At 40.8% G+C, this 27,806-nt stretch overlaps 2 protein-coding genes across 3 annotated transcripts; both read right to left on the minus strand.

Moving 5' to 3' along the window:
• Window positions 1–14,037: 14,037 nt before the first annotated feature.
• Window positions 14,038–15,644, minus strand: LOC118569336 (olfactory receptor 52B2-like). Of its 2 annotated transcripts, XM_036167101.1 has the most exons (2): window positions 14,651–15,561; window positions 14,038–14,068 (listed from the first exon to the last, which is right to left on the minus strand). In XM_036167101.1, exons 1-2 carry the CDS (start codon window positions 15,559–15,561, stop codon window positions 14,038–14,040), a joined length of 942 nt encoding a protein of 313 aa, XP_036022994.1. The 2 variants fall into 2 exon arrangements, with proteins under 2 accessions (XP_036022994.1, XP_036022987.1); XM_036167094.1 differs by lacking the exon at window positions 14,038–14,068 and having other exon boundaries at window positions 14,594–15,644.
• An 8,155-nt stretch (window positions 15,645–23,799) lies between these two features.
• On the minus strand, window positions 23,800–24,768 carry LOC118569134 (olfactory receptor 52B2). The gene has a single exon (XM_036166864.1). The coding sequence runs from the start codon at window positions 24,766–24,768 to the stop codon at window positions 23,800–23,802; it is 969 nt and encodes a 322-aa protein (XP_036022757.1).
• Window positions 24,769–27,806: the final 3,038 nt, after the last annotated feature.

Raw genomic sequence — 27,806 nt, forward strand, 5'->3', positions numbered from 1 at the left:
TGTTGTTCTGAGCAGCTGGAGGTGTCTGGGATACATGCCCTCTACAGCTAAAATGTCTCCTTGCAGCTTCAGCTGTAAGAGCGGTCCTAAGCAGCTCAAGGTGTTGCCTGACTCCCCAGGTAGTCAGGACACCTTTCCCCAGAGTTGAAAACTCACATTTGGTGCTAAAATCCAGGACCAAACCCACAGAGTTGCAACAAACTTACTTACACAAGTATCCTCCAGTCAATCTGGAGTATGAGTATATATATTCAGATCATATGACTGAGGTACAATTTCATGTTCTTGTAGAGCATTTGAAGAGTGTACAAAGCCATGTTTAATCAGATGACAAACACTGAGACTAAGAAACCCTTCTATTTAAACCTGGTGGATTCAGTACAGGCAGGTCCAGTCCCCTCCTTCCAGGCTGAGCAAAGTGTCGCTGTGTAAGCCCAAGGTTCCAAACAGCTAACTCAAGCACTAAGGACAGGTCTGGGTCCCACTGCCTGGGAGGTGGGAATGGAGGGGAGGGGCTGGGGGGAAAGTGGGGGTGGAACCCATGGCTGATGTGTAAAATTAAAACACAAATATAATAAATTAAAACAAAACAAAAAAAAGAAACCCTTCTAAACAGTAAAATAAAATCTCAAGGAAATCATCACTGTCCATGCACCCTCACAAAGCAAAAACCAAAGTAAAAACATATTCTTCAAGGCAAGTCTATACTGAAGAGAAACCAGAAGATTTTTTTACTTTTTAACTTTTATCTCTTCTTCTCTCATATAAACATCCCAACAGCATCCTCCCCTTCCTCCACACCTCCAAGTTCCTCCCACATCCTGTCTCCCCAAGATCCACTTCTCCTCCATTTCTCTTCAGAAAAGAACAAAGCCCAGAAGTTTTTGTGTTTCTTCACATTTAATATAGAAAAATATTTCTGTGAAAAACTGATTTTTCTCTTTCTTTTGTGAAGATGAAATGGTTCAATTTCTATAGTGTCTTTTGCCAAATGTAACTTTACAGAACAAAAATTTAAAGATAGCTTAGAAATGTGAAATCTGGACACAGCCATGGTCTCTGGTCTCCAGACAATGGGTTCTTCAATTCTTGAAGAAAACAAAGAAGTCAACAACAATTTTCCTATCTAATGAAAAATATAGTACTTCTTAAAACCTTACAAGCAGCCACCCTAGAAAACTTTTTAGTAAGAGTTTGACAGCGGTTATTTTTTCAGTTCACAAATTCTTGAATTAATTTGCCTTAGAACTCTACAAAGAATACAGCAAAAATATTTTTAAAAAATAAAACATTCAAATTGATTCGAACTTCTCTAGTGAAATATAAAAATTATTATGGAATCTTATAGTTCACTGGCAACACAAAGAACAACAGAGGCTCTAAACCAGAATCACACCACAAGACAAGTGATGTTTGAGTAGAACAAAGACAAATAGAGCAAATTTGTTTGTTACCTATTTCAATGTCCAAGTATGGATTAACAAATATGAAATATTGGATCAAGACAATGTGTGTGTATTAGGAGATTTCCTGACACAATAGCATGGCATTGTGATAGACTTCATGGAAAGACCAATTATGCCAGTAAATTTGGGAGCCCAAGTATGAGAACTTTAGACTATTGACTCTCAAGCAGTTAAATCATCTTTCCTTTGGTATGGTCAGTTAGATAGCATAGGCGTCCTTCTGTGGATAAAGCAAAATTTGACCCTGTGTGTCTATCTGACATTTTTCAATCATACTAAGACTATGTTAGTTATGTTCCATCATTATAACAAAACATTTGAGAAAAACAACTTAAAGAAGAAAAATGGGGGCTTAGATTTTTCAGGCCATGCTCAGCTAGCTCCATTGCTTTTATTTCTGTGGCAAGGATGAGAAATGAGAAATCAGGCTAGAGAGGCATGTGCAATCAAGTTGTTCATTTCATGGAAGTCAGAAACTACAGAAAGAGTAGGGAAGGTTTATAGACAAGACCCATCAAATACATGCTCCTAGTAACTTACATCCTCTAACTAGGCCCCACTTCCTAAGAACTTACATACCTATGAACTCAACAATGGATTAATTTGTTTATGATGTTAGCGCTTTCATAACCCAAGTACCTTTCACAATATTTCCACTAGCTAGGGACCATGCCTTCAACACATGGTCCTTTTGGGAAGAATCTTCATATCTTAACTACAACATTCTACTCCTTGCCATCTTGTCCATCTTCTAATACAAAATGCATCTACTGTGGTTTCCTGAAGTCTTACTGTTTCAACATTTCTCAAAAGTCCAAAGTTCAAAGTCCCCTTTGAGACTCAAGACTCTTACCTTGAGCACCCACACACAAAAAAAAAAAAATCAGAAAGTTAATCATTTCCAAAATATAATGATATAAAACAAACATTCTCATTCAAAAAGGAGGGATATGGGCACAAAAAGAAATGGTACACAAGCAAGATCAAAACCCAAGGAGGACAAGCATGAACTTGAAAATCCATGTCCATCATCAAGGGCACATAGTGCTGTGATGTAAACTCCAACGGGCTGAGATATGGTTGTCCTTGGTACAGTCCAAATGGCATGTCTCTTGGGCTAGTTCTGCTTATTGGGGAACTTTCTTTACTCAGCAGATCTTCCATGTTCCTATCATCTCTAACTGCCAGGGGTCCTCATTCTAGCTCTAATTTTACTTTCACAGTTCTGTGCATTGTCCTTTCAGGGCCTACTATAGGGATTCTGGCCATGCTACACACTAGCTAGTCTGTCAGGCCCTTCTTTGAGTGGATATCTCCATGACTCCACAATTCTTGCATTCTGAAGTCCTACAAAACCAACATTGAATGTCTAATAGTAAGAGAAGCAGTGAGACTGAGAATGCCAGCCTAGTAATTAATGAGGCAGCACAACAGAGAAATCTAGGCAGCTCTGTCCTACCACACATAACTCTTCGATTAATAATGGGTCCTAAAATATTGGAGATGGGGCAGGAAGACAGGGCATGGACTTAGAAAGTTATGAACTATCATTCCCTATGAAGTATGAAGCTCAAACATAAATCAAGCCATTAGCATACTCCACCTCTCCCCTACAAGTTACATCAAAGGCATGCTGTGGGACGTCTTTCTGTATGCTATGAATATGTGTTACTCCCATTGGATAATAAATAAAGCTGTTTTGACCTATGGCAAGAAAGCTTACAGCCAGGCAGGAAATCCAAACAGAGACACAGAGAGAAGAAGGGTAGAGTCAGGGGAGATGCCCACCCACCATCCAAGGAGCAACATGTAGTGGGATGCAGGTAAAGTCAAGGAACACATGGCAATACATAGATTAATAGTTATGGGTTAAGTGAAGTTATAAGAGCTAGCTAGTAAGAAGCCTGACCCATAGGCCATACAATTTGCAATTAACATTAAATCTCTGAGTGATTATTTTATAAGTGGCACCTCGGGGCCAGGTGGGACCACGGGGCTGGGGGGGAAGGGGGCGCAGAGAAATTTCTGGCTACAAAGAAATACAGCCATATCCCAAGAAAATCTACTAGAAAGGAAAACAACTGCACAGCCAATACAACGAGTGTGACTGAACTTTAAACAATGTTTCTTCCTGGCTATAGGCCCTAATCTCCCTTTCTCACAGCATTTGTTTCAGAAAATTGTTATTGTAAATGCTTTCCTTTGAAATGGACATAAATCTTCTCCTGGAGTCTCATCTACTTTACAATCACGTGGTGCCTTTCTCAAGGACCTGGAGAACATCTTCTGAAACATAGGTATTGAAGAAGATAGCAGCCCAAGTCTCAGTGTCTGTAGGCACTTAGAAGACTGACTTCAACAGGCGCCAGTTAACATACACAGATGGCCTAGCCTCAGAGAAAACCATTTACAACCTTGGGACTAACTCAATGTGTGCCACAAATGCCATCAATCAAACTTTCCACTGAAGTACTCAAAGGGTTTCCCACTACCTCATCCCAGTGCTTAGATCCAATCACCCCACTCCCAAACCAAGGCCATGCCCCCTTTTTGTTCTAGCAAAGCAGCATTTCCAGGCTTGGTCTCCAATAGCATTGAGGGAAGGAAAAGTAAAATTCTACTTGCATGGCCTGCCCAGTGCAATCTTTCCTTAGCACTGAAAACAATCCGGAGCAACTTCCACAAGGATGAGTGCCATCAGTGTAACAGCTCACATCCAAAGAGACAGTACGCAGCATTCATTCACGCCAAAACCATTGTCCAAGTAAACCTTTTTATACTTTTTCATTAGGATTCCAGCCACTTGTCCCTGCAGGGTTAGGGACTATGGAATTCCCCCCAGGTAAGTGGGCTGTCACTCAGACAGAATCTCTGACCTGACTACTTCCCCACCATTGTCCCTATCTCTTTATAAGGAAATACTTCTCAAATTATTCTAATTTGAATAAGGCATCTGCTATCTAATGAGACCCTAATACAAGACTGGTTGGATTTTTGGATTATGGGGTTCCTAGAAAAAGGTATTTAGTGTTGTGATAGGACACTAGATGGATAGTCATACACTAAAGAAATGAGGACGTGAAGACAATATACAAAGAAGTCAGGTCAGTGAAAGGCAGACCCTAGGAAGACAGGGTAAGACCAGGAATTATAATGGGAGACCAAAGGAAAAATATTTGAAATATAGGTATCTTTTTAAGTTAGAAACCCTTGGCATCTTTATATGCTGAGGGGCATGATGCAAAAAGGAAAAAAGATCTGCTGGGCACTTGGGAAGAAGAGGCAGGTGGATCTCCGGGACTGAGACAAGCCTGATCTACAGAGTGAGTTCCAGGATACCCAGGGTTACACAGAGAAACTCTGTTTCAAAAAAAAGAAAGAAAGAAAATAAAGGAAGGAAGAGAGAAGGGAAGAAAGAAAGAATGAGAGAAAGAAAGAAGGAAGAAAGGAAGAAAGAAAGAGGGAGGGAGGGGGAGAGAGAAAAAGGAAGGAAGGAAGAAAGAAAAGAAAGAAAAATAATAAACTTTTCAGATAGGAAATATGAGATACAATCACGTCTCATTTTAAACACACAAATAAGTTCCAAAATTACTAATATTTTAGAAAACAGTTTGACTCTAACTAAATTTCATATTTGCATAAGAGCAACTCTACCCACTAGAGAGACTTACTAAATGCAGCATTAAAAGGTAAAATTATAATAAACCTACTTTACAGGTTAAATTGAATTTTATCTATCATTCTAAAACTGGACACCAACTCACTTCATAAAATACAAGAAATGTTTCCATGAACTGAGCAGAGGAGCCTGTAGGCAAGTGCTGAAGAAAGGGAAAACAGCAAAAAGTAGATTGGCTGTTTCTGTTACTTTCCCTAAAGGGTTAAAATTAAAGGGCCTTCTGTTTTGTACTGATTCAAGTTGACTGGAACCTACTGTATGAAAAAAAAAAAAGCCCAATATAAAGTTCTGATAAATTACATGAGATTTAGCACAAGTGACTCCATTCTGCTTTGGTCTGGTGGAGCCTTATGCAGGAGCCTAGACCAAAACTATGGCTTCATACATAATTTGTTTAGCAGCATACTATGTCAAGATGAAGGTGAGATGCAGAGAAATATGCACCACACACACACACACACACACACACACACACACACACACACACCACTAATTTTTTGCTTTTATTCTTGTATGATTTTGTAACTATTCTCCTATGTTGAACCTCTGGCCTCAGAGGAGATATTCTTTTTTTTTTTTATTCTCTCATACAATACATCCCAACCACATCATCCCCTCCCTCCATTCCTCAGTTACACACACACACACACACACACACACACACACACGCATGCACGCACGCATGCACGCACGCACGCGCACACACACACACACACACACACACACACACACACACACACACGCGCGCGCGCGCATGCACATACACCCCTCCTCTCTCTCCCAGATCCATTGTTCCTGCTTTTCCCTTCAGAAAGGAGCAGGCCTCGCAGGGATATCAATCAAACCCAGCATAACAAGATTCAATAAGACTAAGCACAAACCCTCATATCAGGGCTGGATGAGGCAACCGGGAAAAGAGTCAGAGATACCCCTAGTCCCACTGCTAGGAGTCTCACAAAAATCCCAAACTACACAACCACATCATGTATTCACAGAACCTAGCACAGACCCATGCAGGCTCCATGATTGCTGCTTCAGTCTCTGTGAGGCCCTAGGAGCCCTGCTTAGGTGATTCTGTGGGCCATGTTCTCATGGTATCCTCAACCCTTCTGGCTCCTACAATCTTTCCTCCCCCTATGCTGTGGGGTTCCCCCAAGCTACACCTAATGTTTGGCTGTGAGTCTCTGCATCTGCTCCCATCAGCTGCCAGAAGAAGACACTCTGATGATGACTGGGCTAGGCACTAATCTATGAGTCTAGCAGAATATCATTAGGAGTCATTTAATTGACTTTTTTGTTTTGTTTTTGCAAGTTGTGTTTGATTCTACCCTAAGTCTCTAAACCATCTGGCTTCTGGTTCCTGGCCATCCAGGCAGTGTTGGACATGGGCTCCCTTTCATGGCTTGGGCCTCAAGTTAGAACAATCATTGGTTGGCCACTCCCACAAACCCTGAGGCACCACTGTCACCACTGTCCCAGCACATCTTGCAGCCAAGATAGGCTGTGGGTCAAAGGTTTTGTGGCTGGGTTGGTGTCCCAGTCCCACCACTGGAAGCCTTGCCTGGTTATAGAAGATGGCTCATATCTTCCCTTACCAGGAGTTCTCACTAGGGTCATCCTCATACATTCAAGGAAGTTTCTGTTGCACTAGATTTCCACATACTTCCCTAAATGGCCCCTTATTCCAGTCATACTCTCTCCCCAAACTCTCTGCCCCCCACCTGATCCCTCCTGTTTCTATCCCTACTCATCCCCAGTTCACCCACAAAATCTATTCTATTTCCCCTTCCCAGGAAGATCCATGTGTCCCCCACACCCAGAGCCCTCCTTGTTACTTAGCCTCTCTGAGTCTCTGGATTGTAGTGTAATTGTCCTTAATTAACAAATAATACCTCTATATGATTTTTGTCTTTCTGGGTCTGGGTTGCCTCATCCAGGATGATTTTTTTTTCCTAGTTCTATCCATTTGCCTGTAAATTTTATGATGTCATTTTTTTCTAACAGCTGAGTAATACACCATTGTGTAAATGTATCACATTTTCTTTCTCCATTTTTCAGTTGAGGGGCATCTAGATTATTTACAGTTTTTGGTTATTATGAAAAAGCTGCAATGAACATGGTTGAACAAGTGTCCTTGTGGTAGGATAGGAGTGTCTTTTGGGCATGTGCCCAAGCGTGATATAGCTGGATTTTAAGGTATATTGATGCCCAATTTTCTGAGGAACCACCATATTGATTTCCATAGGATAATATACATAAGCAACCCCAAAAATTCTACTAGGGAACTCCTACAGCTGCTCAACACTTTCAGTGATGTTGCTGGAAGCAAAATTAGCTCAAAAAAACTATCCCTCCTATGTACAAATTACAAATGGACTAAGAAAGAAATCAGGGAAACAGCACCCTTCATAATAGCCACAAATAATATAAAATATCTTGGGGTTACTAACCAAGCAAGTGAAAGACCTGTATGGCAAGAACTTCAAGTCTTTGAAGAAAGAAATAAAGAAAATATCAGAAGATGGAAAGACCCCCCATGCTCATGGATCAGTAAAATGAACATAGTAAAAATAGTGATCCTACCAAAAGCAATCTACAGATTCAATGCAATCCTCATCAGAATCCCAACACAATTGTTTATAGACCTTGAAAGAATGAGACTAACCTCATATGGAAAAACAATCAACTCACAATAGCTAAAACAATCCAAACAATGAGAGAGGAGACACTCTAAGGGAGACACTCTGTTCTTCCCTTTGGCTGTCCACCTGTCCCCTTTTGTTCCCACTTGCAAAATTACAGCTTAACAGGGGTGCAGGAAAGTGAGCAGAAGCTGGCCTCCCAAGGAAAGGTACAAACAACTTATGCTCGGTATCTGCCAAGTGAATTAAACAGTTATAATTACCCTGGTGGGAGAGGAAATATTTTAGAGATGAACACTTATGCCCCTCCCTTTGACAAAAGATTATTGAAGCAATGGACTCCAGAGAATTATGATTTCCCCAGGAATCCCATTCTGGAGGAGGGGAAAGGCTAAAGCCCTAGGGCCACTAGAGGAAAAACCTGCTTTCCAGGAAGAGATTCCATGTGGTCTAGCAGCTACCTGACACCATGCATGACAGTCCAGACATGAAATGATGTTTTCACTTTTTATTTCCCAAGACAGGGTTTCTCTGTGTAGCACTGGCTGTCCTAAAACTTACTCTATAGATCAGGTTGGCCTCGAACATGGGTGTTTGTACTTTTATTAATGGCTGGCTCTGTGCCTTTCCAGGGAGACATCATCCTATTTAAGTGAGCTGTGGGCTAAAATTCACATATATAAACATACTTGGCACAAAACGTTTTAAGTATCTCTGACTTGACCTATTGGTGAAATTATTAAGGATACTCCATGTAGTTAAAAGGGAGGTTTGTTTTGTGGGGTAACTTACAAGTGAAGGGATAGGTTACAGGGTCTGGGAAAGGTGTAGCATAGTCTGGTGGTGTTCTCTGGAAAACTCTGCTCAGTCTACCTCCAGCATCCAGGGTCCAGGAACCAAGAGAGCCAACCCATCTAGATCTCAGGTCTTCAGGGTCCTCTCTCAGCCCTGCCTTGTAGGCGTGACAGTTACCAAAGCCTCAATAGGGTTGGAACTTCCAGATTAAAGCTGGAATGGCTACCCACTACATCGACCTTTCATAAAGGACATATGTTTAGTAAACTGTCACATCATGCCTTGTAGATGTACACCTCTATAGAGCCTACAAAGTTATATTTTGTTCCAGACCACATATAAGCCTATATATAACCTATTCTAATATTCATAACCAGGTGTTGATAGTGACTAGGAAACAGAGGAAAATGTTCACCTTAATACTGACAAATATTTTACCTGCCCAAAAAAATGTGCTGTTTTCACAGAATATTTGGAAAACTGTTTAGATTTAACCAAAAGTTGAGACATTACATGAATTGCTTCTGTTGTGGAGAAGCAGGGAGTGGGGGGGGAGTCTTCCATTTTGACCTTACTTTCTGACTCCTGAGCCTTATTAATGTCAACAAAGATGCCCTAGGCATCCTACTTCTTATCCTTTACTCCATAAATGTTTGCTGTTGTACATGATGCACTCTAATTTATATGACTGTGCTGAGGTATTCCCTTAGTGGTAAGAAGCCGTGCTGTCAATCAACTGGGCATATGAAACAGATCTTATACACAAGAGTATAATATAACACAATCTAATATAATATATACTAACAGTAGGGAGTGAGAGAGAATGGAAGGATAATTTGTTACTTTCATATTCCATACTGTCAGGACACTTCTATATTCCACACCCTAGAACAGAATCTGCACTTACATATTATCTGAATGGAACATGACTTTCTGACTCTCTCGAGGTATGGCACATTCCCCTTCTGATAAAACAACCTGCAAATGTTATATGATGATGTAAGATTGGAATCAAAATGAAGACCCAACACCCTACCTGAATGGGCAAATATCTAGTTTCTAAGCCTTTCCCTATGTTCTATAAACCAATAAATTCTAAATCTCCTTGAACAACTTGTATCTGTCAGCAGCAGTCCAAGCCAAGAAGAAATTATGTTACTTGCAATTTACCAACCTCTCATTTTTCTTGCCTCATCTGTGAGTGGACAGAGTTGACAGTTCTCTTATGTCACTATGGTGTTCAGAAAACTAAGAGACAGTTGAAGTCTAGTTCTGTGCTGGAGTATGTGCCTAGTATGCCTGGGGCCTAGATCTTTAACACCAGAGAAAAATAAGAAGAAAAGAGGGTGAAGAAAATGATGAGAAGGAAGAAGAGGAAGGAGTGAAAGAAGGAGTAGACAAGAAAGACTGTCTAAATGTGATTTCCATAGGTTGGTCATTTATTTTGCAATAAAATCCAAAGACTGCTAAAACTATTCCATGTGCCCTTTTATGTTATTAGAATATATTTTTACTGTTTTTAATGGTAGTAAAACCAGGAAGAAAAAAGAGTGTCTAGCACAGAGTGCCTATTCCTGCAGCTACCTAACAAATTCACTATGGATGGCTCAAATGGTCAGAGAAAAGTAAAAGGGGTGTATTTCCCCATAGATTAAAATAATGTAGGTGAGTAGGGTGCCATATACCTGAAATCCTAACACTTGGGGTGCAGAGACTAGCTTGATCTACAAAGAGAAGACTTATCTGAAAACACACACACACACACACACACACAATTGTAAACTGAAGCAGCCTTCAGAGAAATCCAGGGATGAATCCATGCTTGACAATGAGCTACCTGAGAAATGGAGTCTGGATGTGGAACAATGATAAGAAACAGTAGGAAATCAGAACTACATAGTTTCATACAGAATGATGGGGGGGCAGAGTCAAAAACTACAGTACAGCCACAAATAATCAGCCCTTAAATCAGGATGGGTAAATTTGAAAGCCATGTTCAGGTATCTATAGGAAACTTCATTCTACCCCAATGAGATAGGTGCTTCATCCAAGACCAACAATTTGAAATGCTAAAACACAAGAGCTAGGGGTAAAAGATGAACACTGGAACTGTTCTAACTAACCCAGTAGTCCAGCTGACGAAACACACAAAGAACAGTTATGTCTGTGGACAGTGTTAAGGTGCCCCAAACACAACTGCACTGTCCTTTGAAATTCCTGGTAGTTAAATATACTTCTTGGCACACAGCAGTTCTAAGAATCAGAATAATTCAGTGACCATGTTAGTAAGAGAACACCTTCAAATGTTCAGTTGCTTAGTGCAACAAAACACTAGGCTGTTCACAAACCAAAAATTGTAAAACACTGTGTTCTTTCTGGATAAGTGACTGCTGGTAGTACTCCTCCATGTGTTTACCCAGACTTCTAAAACCATTTCACTTTAAATGCTACTGTCTTCAACGTGTCCTCCAGAGGTCATGGGGACTCTTCAGGATACCTAATGACCTAAATGTGTAAGAGACACAAATTATTTCTGCCCATACTTGATGAGTCAGTCTTGTGGCCCCATCTAGAGGCCAGATTACAAAGTCTCCAATAGCTTCCCAGGAACTTTTGTCCTGTGTGGCTGGTGATTAGCAGGGTGTGTGTTCTTGGTGACCTCTCAGCCTCTATATGGCTGTAAGTGAGTGAGAGAATAACCACACCAAGGTGTGAAATGTGAATAGAAGCTGAGTTATGCGGGAAAGCGGAGAGCTCAGCGACAACAGTAAGAATTGGGTCGTGGGGGTCCTGTGAGATCAGATCACCTGCCTCTGAAACACACAGCACTACCAGAAGAGTCTGGGAAAGAAAAGGTTTGTCATGTGTGTTGGCTACATGTCTGAGGTAGCTAAATGAGAACTGGGCAGAAAATATGTGGAAATAATGGGCCACTTTCCAAGAAGCAAACAAAATGTAAATGGTGAGTGTATTGGAGTCTACAGCCAACACAACTAATTCCCACAGACTTAGTGGCTTGAAACAATATGTCTTTATTCTCTTCCAGTTCTACAGGTCAGAAGTCTGAAATGTGTTTCCCAAAGTTAAACAAAGGCATGTGTGTCTTTCTGGAGTTAACTCCACAAGGCCTGGAAGAATCTGTCTCCTCTGCCCCCATTTCTTGGCTTATACTGATTCATCTCCAACACTAGCAAAATCCAGTTGTGCTCTCCCATTCACAACACTAGTATCAACAGCTCTGTGGCTTTTTGTCATTTGTGGGGACCCTTGTGACTAACTTAGATTTCACTCACAAAACCCAGGGTAATATTCTTATTCTAAGGTCTTCTGTTTGGCAATCTTTTTTTTTTTTTTTTTTTTGGTTTTTCAAGACAGGGTTTCTCTGTGTAGCTTTGCGCCTTTCCTGGAACTCGCTCTGTAGACCAGGCTGGCCTTGAACTTACAGACATCCACCTGCCTCTGCCTCCTGAGTGCTGGGATTAAAGGCATGCGCCACCACCGCCCGGCCTGTTTGGCAATCTTAATCGAATGTGTAGCCTTAATTTTCCTTCTACATATAATCCAATTCCCACATTCCACAGATTGGGATACATATATATCAGGGGGAGAAGCACATTGGATTAAAAATAAACTGAACCCTATGGAGATGGAAAAAATGCACTGCTTCTAGGTAAACATCAAACAATAAGAAATGATTTTTTTCAAAGCTTTCCCAACCAAACTTGTCAGTTAAATAAAATGCTTAAGGAAGAAGTTTATGGTATGGGTGTAGTACCCAATAAACACTTCAAATAAAGCAATGAACGGTAATGGTCAGAGTAAAGATAGGCCTTTCCCAATAAAGCATTATTCCCAGATTACCCTCCAGTAAGTTAGAGAAATGAACACAGAGGCTAGCAAGGGGGAAACAGAGAAAAGTTAAGAATTATGTCTCTAGAGGACTTGGGGTGTGCTGGTTGGCACACAGTGAAGTCAAACCATGAGAGGTCTCCTAGGGTTCTAGTAAATGTATCTTTCCAAAGAAACTAACAACTCAACTAAGGAAACATTTGAACTGTTAAAAATTAACATAAGGCCAGGCATAGTAGCTGTGATCCCAGCAAATTTGAGGCCAGCCTAGTCTGCATGGTGAGTTCAAGACCAACACAGGTTACATGGCAAGACACCGACTCCAAGATAGATAGATAGATAGATAGATAGATAGATAGATAGATAGATAGATAGGAGCCAATATAACTCTTAGACCAACATTTTAGCACCAGGAAAGAAGACTGGGTGTTCAAAGGTACATGAGGATGTAGGTGATTTTCACATTTTAACCACAACATCCACTATGTGAAAAATAGCTCCTATTGCCACAAGCAACATTTTAAATGAAATAGCAATATTTCTTTTGCTAATTCCCCAGAAATTTTATGATTTGTTATGTAGGATAGCCTAAGCTATCCTTTCAAATGTAGACATATTTATTTTGAGATGCCTGTGAGATGCAGAAAGGGAGATGGCAAGAAATCGTTCAATGTAACTAAAGACAAGTCAGCTCGTTCCCCAGAATCTCAGCTATCTACACTGCTGAGCCCACCAGGCTCCATGGTAGTTCCAAACCCACAAACATGGGTAGCCCTGGTTAAATTCAGAGGGTCACAAAATAACAACCAAAAAAGGCCTGGATGTGAGGAAAGGACTGGAATGCAGGAGATGGCAGAAGATAATAAGGGCTGGGGTACTGGAGAGATGGCTCAGCAGTTAAGAACACTGACTGTTATTAAAGAGGACACAGGTTTGGTTCCCAACCCATACAATATGTAACTACAGTTCTAGAGGACCTGACACCCTTTTGGTCTCTGCAGGCATCAGGCACGTACATGGTGCACAGACACAAATGCAGGCAAAAACACCCATACACTTATTTTTTTTATTTTTAATTTCACAAAAAAACAGTACCTTTAATCCCAGCACTCAGGAGGCAGAGGCAGGCAGATCTCTCTGAGTTCAAGGCCTGCCTGGTCTACAGAGTGAGATCCAGGACAAGCACCAAAACTACATAGAGAAACCCTGTCTCGAAAAACAAAAAAAGTGAAGCTGAAAGCAATCAAAATGCATTATATGTAATACATGAAATTGTCAAAGATGGAATTTAGTTATGAAGAAGAAAGAGCTGAATATATGAATGTGGATCTCAAAGGAAAGTCTAAAATAGATTATTAATTTGGAAATGTTCATAATTTGTGAGATTTAAAGACAGACAATTGATTAAGGGGAAAAATTATAATGGACTTACAAGTCAGAATTTTTAGATACCATGTCAATTTTATATTGCCAATATGATCTGGTCACTTTTATTCTTTGTTTATGCATTCAGCCCAGATACTTAGTACACTATGGATTGTGCCTAAGCTGCATCACATGACCCACATGCTAAATGAAAAAGCAGAATTTTTGCATATAATAATGATCAAATTCCCTTACATGTAAATACAATCAATTCCAACCTTAACATATTTAAACACTTCGGTGTTTTTTCAAGGAACTCTGTGATATTTTCACCTAATTTTATATTTACTGCAGCTGTGTAGTGTTGACAGCCACGATGCTGGAGAATACAATGCTCATGATGTAGTCTGAACAGGCAAGCATGGGAGGGAAGAGCGGTCTCTGGACACACTGGAAATCTTACAAAAATAAAATTGAAAATATATTTTTCAGTCAAAATACTTCAAGCTAGAAGACAGTTACTGAGAATCCATATAATGCCAGGTATCATATCAAGTAGCTCATATACTCAATTTAATCCTCACAATAAGCTTAGAACATAAGTAGAAGAGGCTTTTATTTTATAGGTTAAGATTAAATTTCAACTCCCCATGGCTCACAATTGGACCATAATAGAACCAGGATTTGTACTCACATGTACTTTATTCTAGAACCCATTTGCTTTCTGCTGCAGATAATACAATACCTGAATGAGGGAACTCACCAGCAAGTTCTCTTTCTCATGTTGGTAAGAGAGCATTGAGAACTGTGACCGCTCTCAAGACTTCCACACAACAGACAACATGTGAATCATGCTGTCCCTAATTTGCTTGGTCTTTGCACCATAGATGATAGGGTTAAGCATGGGAGGGACTAACACATAGAGATTTGCCAGAAGAATGTGTACATGGTGGGGGATGTTCTTGCCAAAGCGGTGGGTAAGGAAAGTGAAAAATGATGGTATGAAGAAGAGGAGAATTACTCCAATGTGAGAGCCACAGGTGTTGAGAGCTTTGTGCCTGGCATCCTGGGAAGGAAGTCTGAACACAGCCTGGAGGATCAAAGTATAAGAAATACCAATGAGTGCAACATCTACCAAAACTGAAGCCATTGGCACTGAGAAGCCATACCAGATATTGACAGTGATGTCAGCACAGGCCAACCTGGCTACACCAATATGCTCACAGTATGAGTGTGGGATGATATTGGTCCTGCAGTATGACAGCCTCTTCAGCAGGAATATGATAGGGAAAATGGTCCCAATGCTCCGTCCCCAGATGGCCAGGGTCATTTTTCCAATTGCCATGGGAGTTAAGATGGCTGAGTATCTCAGAGGAGTACAAATAGCCACATAGCGGTCAAATGCCATGGCCAGCAGGATTCCTGACTCAGCCACAAAAGCAACATGAATGAAAAACATCTGAGTAATGCAGGCATCAAAGAGGATCTCTCCAGCATGGAACCAGAAGATAGCCAAGGCCTTGGGTAGAGTGGTGGTTGACAGGAGAATGTCAGTGCCAGCTAGCATGGATAGAAAAACATACATGGGCTCATGGAGGGTGTGTTCACTCAGAACAACAAGGATCAGGGCTCCATTTCCCAAGACTGCAGTGATGTACATGAGACAAAAAGGGATAGAAAGCCAGATGTGATATTGCTCCAGTCCTGGGATTCCAAGTAGGATGAACACAGTCGGATGGATGATGGTGAGGTTAGCTCCAAGCATGCTTGCTTTTGAAGTCTCCCTGTGAAGACTAAAGGAAAACAGAGAGGCAGGAGGAAGAGCCAGTCATAAGTTCTGGTAGAGGGTGAGCAAACATCATGGTGACTTAAAGTGAGGAGTGTTACCCCTCTACTTCCCACATTAGCACTGCAGATACAAACAAGTGTTCCTCACCATACCTCAGCAGTGTCTAGAACCCATATACACATCTGTGTTTTCACTTTCACATTAACTCTTCCCAGGCTTTGATCACTCCCCTGATCATTACAACTGCATCCCCATGCCAGGCAAGACTCTCCATCTCCTGTTTCCCATCCTCACCCCTTTGCACTGAGCAGCTCTGATAACAGCCTTTGTGACAGGCTCTAAACAACGTTGGTGGTGGTTTGTTTTGTTTTGGGGTGTGTGTGTGTGTGTGTGTGTGTGTGTGTGTGTGTGTGTGTGTGTGTTGTGGATATCACTCTGTATAAATAAAATACTGATTGGCCAGTAGCTAGGCAGGAAGTATAGGTGGGACAAATAGAGAAGAGAATTCTGGGAAGTAGAAGGCTGAGGCGGAGAGATATGCCAGCCGCTGCCATGACAAGGGAGATGTAAGGCACCAGTAAGCCACAAGTTTAATTAATTAATTTATAGATTAATAGAAATGGGTTGATTTAAAATAGAAGTAGATAACAAGAAGCCTGCCACGGCCATACAGTTTATAAGTAATACAAGCATCTGAGTGATTATTTTATACGTGGGTTGTGGGACCGGGGAGGCTTGGTGGCACCTGGAGAGAAGCTCTCCAACTACATGTGTGTGTGCATGAGTGTGCGCGATCTAGCATGCACATGTGTGTGTAAGAGTGTACACATGTGTGTGATGGCTAGAGGAAAAAGACATCAGATATCTTTATTACTCACCACTGGATGTCTCACGGAACCTGAAGCTTGTGGTGTTAGCTAGGTTGGCTGGCCACCAAACTTGCAGGATCCTCCTGTTTCAAACTCCCAACACTGCAATTACAGGTACTTATAACCACATCCAGCTTTTTGTGTGGGTGCTGGAGATTTGAACCCAGGTCCTCCTGCTTTCAGTCACTCGTGCCCACTAGCCATCACCCCAGTTCCTATGTTTTTTTTTAATAACCCTATCAACTTACAAATTAAAGCCAAAACGTTTCAAACATAGAAAACCCTCCACAATCCTGCATTACCCTTTTTTTCCAGCTCTAAACACACTGTCAAAGTTAATTTACAGTGTCACCTGCTCTCCACTCAACCTGAATTTTCCAGTTTTCTTCGCTTTTGACAAGCACTTCTTCACTTAAAACAAATTTCTCTACCTTGAAAGTCTTCCAGTTTCCAGCCAGTCTTCCATATTACCACCCAGAAAACCCTCTTCTGCTCAATTCCTGAACAACTTCTGACCTTTTGTTACTAATATTTTTAAAGGCAAGTGTTTTACATCTTAGGAATTTGGCATAATCTGTAATATTAAATTATTCATACTTTTCAGTGCCTAGCATGGAAATACAAAATCAGTGGTAATTGCTGTTAGTGAACAAATCAGTACAACTTAACAGAAATCCAAGCTACTAATGGAAATGCATTCGAAATTTACAATTTCAATCTAATATGGGAAAATCTATTCAATTAATGTCACTAGGATATAGAATTATTTCCCAACTCATTAGGTACAGATATTTCCACATAAAGCATTATGCCTAAATAGCAAAACTATAAAAATATTTAAAATTAAAACAAGTGTTTTAAGACAAAACATTTTTTGTATTGGAAAGATCTGAGTAAAATAAGAGAACCAAGTTCCATATAAAGCAGCAAGTGACTGACAATTTTATAGAAATAGACTGGACGATTCTAAAAATAAGTGATTCTAGGAGAAATATCTATAGAAAGCTTGCAATAGGAAAAAAAGATTGATGTCCTGAAATAATAAAAGTTAGTGAAAATATATAATATATTTTAAGTATGCAAAGAATTAAAATGGATGATATATACTATAATAAAATCAGTCTGTACATAAGAATAGATGCTCAGTCACATAAAATTTAAAGAAATGAACTATATCATCTTAAAAACATAAGGAAAACAGCTCCTAATGCTGAGACATGTAATTTTCTATGGCTACTTTGGACAGTAACTTGACAATAGCTTTTTAAAGTCTTAACTTTGCAAATGTTTCTGTTCAATAACATCTGTCATCTACTTTCTGAAATTACAACATGAGAATCTACAGACATCTACATTCTTACAATGTGGAGTTAGTTGTCTGACTTCATAACCACCATAGGAGAGTAAGTTAAGGGGCCTCTATTGCTTCTATTTTTAAATGTATGGGAACTGGGAAGATAACTCTCTGGTGTGTGCGCTCTGGAGTACTTGCCACATAAACATGAGGATCCAATTTGAGCCCCAGAACCCACTTAAAAAGCTGTGCATGGCAGCTTGTGCTTGTGACCCCATTGCTGAGTGGTAGAAGCAGAAGGGTCATTGGGGTTTGCTGGAGACCAGCCTCCATACTTGGCAAAGCCTCAGATCTCAGTGGGAAACCCTGTCTCACAAAAGAACACAGATGACTCCTGAGGAAAAACAGCTGAAGTTGAATATCATCTCTACATGGATGCACACACACACACACACACACACACACACACACACACACACACGCATACCCACGTGTACCTTTAGACACATGAAAATACACACACATGTATACACAAAGAAGTGTCAACCATGGCATATAATTAAGTAAACAAAAAGCTAATTGTAGATCCAAATGCATAATCTGATTTGTCTATGAACATACTACATTACATTGTAAGCAACAGAAAACCCAAATCCACTTTGGCTTGAGGAGACAGGAATGTCTTTACTCTGTTTCTGAATAAAAAGCTTTCTAAAAGGAGATAGCTCAGCCTGCAAAAGTGCTTGTTCTGCATTAAACAACAACAACAACAAAAAGACAGGTGTGGTCATTCAAGTCTACAATCCCAGCACTATGAGGTTGGAGGCGAGGAGCACTGGGGCTTGTTGGCCACCCAGCTACCTTCTAGGTTCAGTGAGAGACAGGCTTGGGAATAAGGCAGAGAGTAATAGGACAGGATGTGGAATGTCTTCTGAACTCTGCACACACACAAGGGCATGCTCACCCATCCAATACACACACACACACACACACACACACACACACACACACACACACAATGTTTCTGTCTCAAATTCACATAAGGTTGATATCATAATATCATGATATCATAAGGCTCTTCATTTCTTTATGGCTTGGGGTGCTGAATCTCCTAAAATAAAGTGAGGAATTTATCTTATATACAGAAATGTCACCAATCAAGAGAAATAATGTTTTAGCAAAAAACTAAGTAAGACTCCACAATAAACAAAGTATCAAAGTTTGAAGTACAGTGTCTGACAAGACAATTCTGTGCTATAGCTGATGCATAAAAGGAAAACAGAAACCCATTTGCATACTTTTATGAATTAATAATTACTAAATTGATTCTATTTTATTTTTAAATTCTTTTAAATTTCTTCCATTAAAGCCAGTAAAATTATAATACATCCTAATTCTGTATCAGGGAAATGTTTCAAGCCAACTAAATTGTAATTTTTAATATGCCTGCTTTCAATATTTCCACATTTGAAGTTACTTTAATATTATGGGGAAAAATAACTCTAGTCCTACTCCTGCAGAACACAGAAATTCAAGATGTCAAAATGAGTACTTCTACAATAACCCAGAGGACATAAAAAATCCTATCAAAATCAACAGTCATGCAGGGAAAACCTAAAATCTTTAAGAACCAAAACTTAGCCTAAATTTTACCCCAGCTGAAGAGAGTTCTTCCTCCACCTGTGATGCAGGGTCTGGATTGGCAGGGGATGATATTTGTACCTCATCTTAGGATCCCTTATGTCAGGAGAAAGCTTCTTCTCCAGTGTTCCAAAGAGGGTGTCTTGCTCAGTTAGACAGAAGCAAACCCCAGCAGAGCTAGTCTCCAGAGATCCCAGCTCAGAAACCAGAGAGAATCCTTCCACAGTTTCTACACATACGACATCTGCTGATGACTCTTGATCACTAACATAGGAGCGTATGTGAATGTGATCTGCTGTTACTCAGTGTGTAGATTAGTAAGATCCTACCTATACCCACAAATCTTCAATCTACATAAAAAATTATAGAAAAAGAAGAAACAGCAGATCAGAAAGAATTAAATACGTGTATGTAAGACCATGTAAGAGAGAGGTGGCACTTACCTTTGTACTAATATGCTGAAACAAAAATGGTGAGTAAGACATGGTCTCTACCACATCCCAATAGTTCCACCAAATTATAAATTCATCAGTGGATTCATCCACTGATGAAACCAGAGCCGTCATAATCCAATCACATCTCAAAACTCCCACCTGTAGGAGCTGGAGAGATGGCTCAGAGCACTGGCTCTCTTGCAGAAGAGCTGAGTTTGGCTCCCAGCACCCACATGGTGGCTCACAACCATCTTTAACTCTAATTTCTGTAGATCTGATGATCTCTTCTGGCCTGTGCTGGCACCAGGCAGGCACACATGTGATTCATATGCATGCATGAAGGCAAAATACATACATATAACTCATACATATAAAGTTAAATAAATGAGTCTTTTTAAATTAAAAAAAACAGGAATTCATTTAATTTAACTCAATTTAAAGTTGCCTCATCCAGCCTTGATATGAGGTTTGTGTCCAGGCTTATTGCATCTTGTTAGGCCATGTTCAGTTGATATCCCTGGGAAGCCTGCTCTTTTCTGAAGTGAAACATAGGAGGGGTGGATCTGGGGGAGAGGGGAGTAGGGGGTACTGAGAAGTGGAGTGGAGGGAGGGGAGGCTGCTGTTGGAATGTATTGTATGAGAGAACAATAAATAAAAAGAAAAAAGTTCCACCTAAATATGCCACACGCGGGGGGGGGGGGGGCAAAGTCTTTATCACATGAGCCTTTTGTGGGGACTACCTGATATCCACATCAAGATAGTCATTATTATCATCAATACTATTTATTATGCTATACATTAATATATTATTGTACAGTAACATTTTAAAGTAGAGATGAAAGATTAAGTCAGGACACCATATTATTAAACTAATACTTAGTTTATGATTGATTCAAATTTTCATACTTTGACTAATGGAATACTAGATTATATTATAAATGTAAATTGCTGTGTAATCAATAATAATTTTGTGGAAATGTAAAAAGATATCTATGGTGACAGAAATAAATGATAAACTGTGAATGCTATCTTCTGTTAAATAGTCATGTGCATGACTCAAAAGATGTCAGTATCTTTCAGTCTTATTTGGCCAACGAACATCAAATTATAAAACATGCATTAAGTATTTCATGCCTACATCTACAGACTATTCTATGAAAACATTCTGTAATTAACAAAGGATCCTCTGAGGATTTGCCAGAAAGTAGCACCTAGATGTGTTCATCCCTTTACAATGCTTAACGTAGAGTCACTTATAATTAGGTTAAAGTATAAAAGATTTAAAATGTTAATTCAGTTAAGAAATTAAAACCAGGTGTGGTGGTACACACCTTTAATCCCAACACTTGGTAGGCAGAGGCAGGCAGATCTCTGAGTTCAAGTTCCAGGACAGCCAAGGCTACAAAGAGAAACCCTGTCTTTAAAAAAAAGAAGAAGAAAAAGAAGAAAGGAAGGAAAAAACAGTACAGGTAAAAGTAAAGGTACAAATAAGAAAGATACATACTCTTCTTGTTTCAAGACATTTACAGTCATTACTGGTTACAAAGAAATGAGCAGCTTATTACAACTCACTCTGCACATGTACAGGAAGGTAAAATAAAATAAAATTGTTAGTAATTTGCAGTATTAAAAATAAGACTGTAATTAAACAAATAACTCAGTACTAGCAGATTTTCTGCAGTTTGAGCTAAGGATTATATAAGTGGAATGTGTGTGTGTGTGTGTGTGTGTGTGTGTGTGTGTGTGTGTGTGTATTTATGGGTTATTTCATTTAACCTTCTCAACATGAAAAGTGCTCTATGAAAGTGCCCCACAGTTGCCACAACGTACTCATTTTATATGTGAAAAAGTGAGAATTAAAAAATATTAAGTGAATTTCCAGATCTGCATAGACATAAAATAATGAGGATAAGATTCAAACAAAATTGTATGATTTCAAGTACCACTTATATGACTATGCAGACATTTCATCATTAGTAGTAGAGATAATAACTTATTCAGGAGCCAGCCTGAGAGGAAGAAGTCGAGAAAACTCAAGGGTTCCCCACTTGGTGAAGTTGATAAGATTGCCCTAATTGGCTCCCCCAAGAAAAGGAACACAGAAAACAATCTGGCTTGAAAGGAGGTTCTATATTCCAGAGGTGACAGCCAGTGAACAGGAGGATGTGTGTGTCTAAACACATACGGGGAAGGGACAGAGAGAGGGAGGGAGGGGTAGAAGGTGGAAGACAGTAGAAACACGAATTTAGGGGTCCCAGTGTGGGTGGTAGCAGAAGAAATAAATGGACATGACCTTTCCTAAATAAGTATGAAGGAGCAAGGGTCAAGAACATGAGTCCTTAAGAGATTATTCCAATTCTGCTCAACTGACCTCATGAATACTGTTACATATGCCCAACAGCAAGGTTGTCAGGAGCCAGCTAGAAGAGTCAAGAGTGTCCTGTGACATGGAAGACTGTTGTTTGGCTTGAACTGTTTGGGGACACCCAGGCAGGGGGAATTAGGATCTGTCCCTGGTGCATAGGCAGGCTTCTGGAATCCGGTGCCTGTGGTGTGACACCTGGCACAGCCTTGGTGCAGTGGGAAAGGGCTTGGACCTGCCCAGGCTCAGTGTGCTGGGCTCTGCTGACTCCCCATGGGAGACCTCGATTTGGGGGATATGGGGTGGCTTGGGAAAGAGGGCTGGAGGGTAGGAGGAGGGAGGAGGAGGGGGTCTGTGGATAGCATGTGGAGTGAGTAGAAATTTTCTTAATAAAGAAAAATAGGGGGAAAAAAAGAGTGTCCTGTGTCTCCCTGCCTTGTCTGTTCCTAGTGTCTGAGTTAGAGCCAATGTGTGAGAAGTAGAGCTGTATGCAGCAGCTGACTTGCCTCTGGGAGGATAAACTATCACTGGTTTTATGGACTGATGTCACTGGCCATCTCAATGTAGCTTAGAGATTCATGTTCTAACTTCATGAAGGCCATCATCTTTTCACTTACTTCACAAACATTTATTAAATGCCAGACACTTTTCACATATAAAGGTACAAATAAGAAAGATACATACTCTTCTGGTTTCAAGGCATTTACAGTCATTTCTGGTTACAAAGAAATGAGCAGCTTATTACAACTCACTCTGCACATGTACAGATTTGTATAAGATGAACCAGGCACGCAAAAGTAGGAGCCTTGGCTTGCCCAGAGAAAATGAGAAAGACTTGGCAGAGAAGGTAGCTGTTATCCTTCCCCCAACCCCACTCCCTAACCCCTCCTCCATCCCCCCACTCCCGCCTGCCTCTGCCTCATGAGTGTTGGGATTAAAGGTGTGTGTCACACCACCTGTCTGAGATGGTAGTTCCTGAGTTGAAATTTAAAGAATGAGACAATATTCCAGAAGGCAGAACATATATGCCCTCTAAAAAAGAAAAAAAAAAAAAAACCTGACACCATAGATAGTGGAGAACTTTTATTAGCTTTGGTTTAATGTTTGTGACAGAGTTTTGCTTTATAACTCAGGTTGCTCTTGAATTGACTATGTAAGCCAGGTTATTCTCAAACCCAGATCAATCCTTCCTCAGCTTCCTGAGTGATGGGATTACAGGAATGAACCACCAAGCCCAGCTTACTTGATTCTATGTAAAGAAACAGTATTAGGGACTTTAAAATATCAGAGCCTCTCCATATATTAAATATGTTTAAATATATTTATTTGTTTATAACCTTACTTCTTGTGATATATCCAATTACTGAAAGAGTCAAATCCTCATATTAGAGAAATGTACACTTAGTTTACCATCTCCAGTTTTTAGGATAAATGTATGAAGTGGGTAGCACATATTGAACAAAAGAAAGAGATAAGGAAGACAAATCAGAAAATGGAAAAGTGGGAAGAGGACAAAGATGAAGCAAAAGAAGGACAGTCTTCTCTATCCAGGAGATCTGTGCTCCTTGGCTAACTTCCTTGATGAAGCTGAGTATAAAGATTCGAAAGGACCCATCAACCCAAAGTAGAGGAACAACACTGAGTCTTGATGTCCAAGAACCAGTGGACTACACCCTCCCGGATTTGCTTAGTCTTAACCCCGTAGACAATGGGGTTCAGCATTGGTGGCACCACCACATAAAGATTGGCCAACAAGATATGCACGTGCCGGGGAATGTTCCGCCCAAAGCGGTGGGTCAGTAAAGTAAAGAAGGATGGAACGTAAAACATGAGGATAACACAGAGGTGAGACCCACAAGTGCTCAGGGCCTTGTGCCGAGCATCCTGAGAGGGCAAACGAAACACTGCTCGCAGAATGAGTGAGTAAGACACAGCAATGAGGATCACATCCATGATGACCATGACGATGGGCACTGAGAAGCCATACCAAATGTTAACAGTGATGTCGGCACAGGCTAAGCGGGCCACCCCAATATGCTCACAGTAGGAATGGGGGATGATGTTGGTTCGACAGAATGGCAGCCGCTTCAGCAAGAAAATCACGGGAAAGATGATACAGACGCTTCTGATGGTAATGGCTACAGCAATCCTCCCCACCATTCGCCATGTCAGCACCGTTGTGTATCTCAGTGGGGCACAGATGGCCACAAAGCGGTCAAAGGCCATGGCTAACAGGATGGCTGACTCCCCCACAAACATTGTGTGGACAAAGAAGACTTGAGTGACACAGGCATCGAAGGCAATGTTGTATGCATGGAGCCAAAAGATGGCTAGGGCCTTGGGCACAGTAGTAGTGGACAGTAGGATATCTGTGATAGCCAGCATGGAGAGGAAGAAATACATGGGTTCGTGCAAGTTCCGTTCTGTGATGATGACTACTATCAGGATGCTGTTCCCAAAGACTGCAGTGACATACATGAGGCACAAGGGTACAGACAACCAGGTATGATAAGCCTCCAACCCAGGAATGCCAAGGAGCACAAAAACTGCAGGGTGGAAGATGGTGATGTTGCTGTGAATCATGATGCCCACTATAGCTGATGAGTGGCTGGAAGTGAAGAAACAGAAAGAATTTGAGTGTGTGCAAAGGCACAAAGGCAGATGAAAACTTGTGAATTGCTGAGCTCCCAAGAGAAAGCTCATCTTGAAGATAGTGGCTAGGGTGTAGGAATGGCTTCTGGCCCTGAAGGTTTCATTTGCACAGTTTCTGTGGCAAGGTGCTTTAGAACCAACAGAAGCTGCACCTGCCTCCATTCACCATGGCCCCAGTGTCTTCACCCACCTCCACCTTTTAACATTCGTTCTACCATTCCCATCCATATAAGTACAAATTGCTCTCTACACAGTGTAGCATGAATCTTAACAGGTCTTATTAATAAAATCAAATCTGAAGCTAGGTATTGGGGTGAATGCTGGAAGATCAGAGAAACAGAACAAGCTACCTCACCTTGCCAATTCCTCAGCTGATCCTGTTTCCTTAGACTGGAAGCCTCTGAGTCCTCATCCAGAATGAATCTCAGCTGAACTGTGCTGCTCAAAATCCTAAAAGCTTAACCAGCTAAAAGCTTCTAGTTTCTGGTCTTCACGCCTTATATACCTTTCTGCTTTCTGCTATCACTTCCTGGGATTAAAGACGTGAGTCACCATGCTTGGCTGTATCCTTGAACACACAGAAATCCAGGTAGATCCCTGCCTCTGGAATGCTAGGATTAAAGGTGTGTACTACCACTGCCTATCCTCTATGTTTAATATTGTGGCTGTTCTATTCTTTGACCCCAGATAAGTTTATTAGCATGCACAACATTTTGAGGAACACAATACCACTACAACACAGCTTGTACTTGTTCCTTCCCTGACATTTTATTCTGTATTTACCTAAATTTCCTTCCCTTTCCTCTTCATTTTGCCCAAATCTTAGCCTTAAAATAGCTCCTCAAGACACACCACTCTGTAATGTATTCTTAATATATCTCCTTCCTGAAGATATATTAACTAAACTCGATTATATGTAATCAGGTTGTTTATGTGTCTATTACCTTGAACATTTCTCAGGACAGCTGCCCTCATGACTCCCTGTGATGGACATGGAGAGCCAGGTGGAAATTGGAAGACAACCAGGAGATGTTTGTCCACTGTGACCCAGATTCACAGCCTCCCTGAAGGCAGTGAACAGGGGCAGCCAATGAAACTGAAGGAGCAATATTCATCACCCTCCTCATGAACCTGTGCTTCACAAAGTCTCATAAAAGACCTTTTGATCAAGTCTAAACCTTATCTGTGTAAAACCTGAAGCCCACAGACCCCTCTTCCAGTGAAACTCTCTTGACAAAAGTGAATCAGTCTATTCTGTCCCCCTGGCCTTTGCCAGCTCCAAGACGGCCCTGCCTTCTCCCTATTTGCTCCTTCATTCCAGAAGTAACCAAGCCTCCCTGTTACTAAAACGTGTTCTAAATCCCTCTTGTCTGAGCTCTCCAATGCTCATGGAACATTTGTCTCTGATGCTAATTATCTGTCAGCTGTCTCGTCAGTGGAAAAAGATAGTCATTAGTAATCTAAACAAGACCTTGAAGAAAACTCCATGGGGCTAGGTATAGTGACAAGTACCTAAAATCTCAGCACTCAGGAAGTTGGGGCAGGAGGAAGGACACAAATTTGAGGGTAGCCATGGATATATAGTGAGTTCCAGACAGACCAGAGTTAGAGAATGGGTTCTTATTTCAAATAAATAAATACCATTCAAGAAAGGAGAAAAATTAAAACTACAAAGGCATCACGTAAAAACTAGACAGACATTCTGATAAACATGTTCCAGGAGTCATACAAAGGAATAAAATTCTCAGTTCAAGAGTCCATCCTCCTGCCTCTGAAAATGTATTTGGTAAAAGCACAACCCACTTTAAGGAACAATGGGGCTACAAATGGACACGAGGGAGAAAGCAGAACCAGACCCCAACAGGTAAAGGCCAAGCAGTCTCATCACATGATACCTCTCAAGCGAGATCTCTTAAACATTTGCTCAGAATCTACTCGGGAGAAACTGAGCTTTGTTGGAATAATCACTAAAGTAGGGGTGCTGATGGGACTGCTCTGCTTTTATTTTAAGGAAGGGAGTGTTGGTAGGACTGCTCTGCCTTTATTTTAGAGCACCACATTCAAGTTTACAGAAACAAAAGCCCCACCAGAAAACAAATTCATTTTTCTTAGAAGAAAAAGTATCAGTATTTAAATCTTTATTACTTGTCTTAAACTCTGCTACTTATTAATTTATCCCTCTTTTTAATAACGCAGTATGTGCCAGATACAAGCTCTCAATTAATCCCTTCTCTCTGCTTGCAACTATATGATATAACCACAAGACTGAGATGGCAAGGACCTGGGCAGCTGTTGATGAAGTCCTGTAAAGGATGCTACTGACTGGAAAGGAGAACTGTCACTGAGTACTCTCTGGGGCCACCATCTCAGCCCTGCTGTTACTCTGCCAAACACTGAAGGGTTCTGGGTTCACAAAGGTCAGGAAATAAGGGTCACAAACAGGCACACATAGTCTCACAGAAAACACTTCCTAGGGCTCTAAAGGAATATTAGCATGATTTTACAAAAAAAGACAGAGAGCCAGAATGGTAGAGAAAGGCCAGGAGCCGTGAGAATGAAGGAGATGACATGGTGAGTGGGAACTCTGACTTATGGAGCCAGACCCAGATGAATGATCTCAGCTACGTCACCTTACTTCTGCATGCCTCTGTTTTCTCCTCAGCAATGAGAGAACAACAATCAATGTGGAGGGGCAACTGTGAGGGTTACAGAGTTCACCTGGACAGCACACTGAAAAGTGAGGGCTGTTGCTGTTACCTCACCTTCATTGCTTGTTTGACCACCAACCTACCGTACTGTTTCTGAAAGCAAAAGGCCTGAGCACCATGCTAGAATGAACACTGCTGTACTAAGATCCTATTCTTCACCCAGGTAAGACCAAATGAATGCCTTTCCCAGGAGGAAAGAGGATGTTTTAAACAGAGGAAGCGCCAAAAAGAGAGTCTCCTGCAAGCAGGTCTCTCAGAACC

The sequence above is a fragment of the Onychomys torridus genome, chromosome 1, assembly GCF_903995425.1.
Source record: "Onychomys torridus chromosome 1, mOncTor1.1, whole genome shotgun sequence".
Classification (NCBI taxonomy): domain Eukaryota; kingdom Metazoa; phylum Chordata; class Mammalia; order Rodentia; family Cricetidae; genus Onychomys; species Onychomys torridus.

Bases quoted from the DNA above. Each gene is read 5' to 3' on its own strand.
- LOC118569134 (XM_036166864.1), bottom strand. From the start codon at position 24,768: ATGATTCACAGCAACATCACCATCTTCCACCCTGCAGTTTTTGTGCTC.
- LOC118569336 (XM_036167094.1), bottom strand. From the start codon at position 15,561: ATGCTTGGAGCTAACCTCACCATCATCCATCCGACTGTGTTCATCCTA.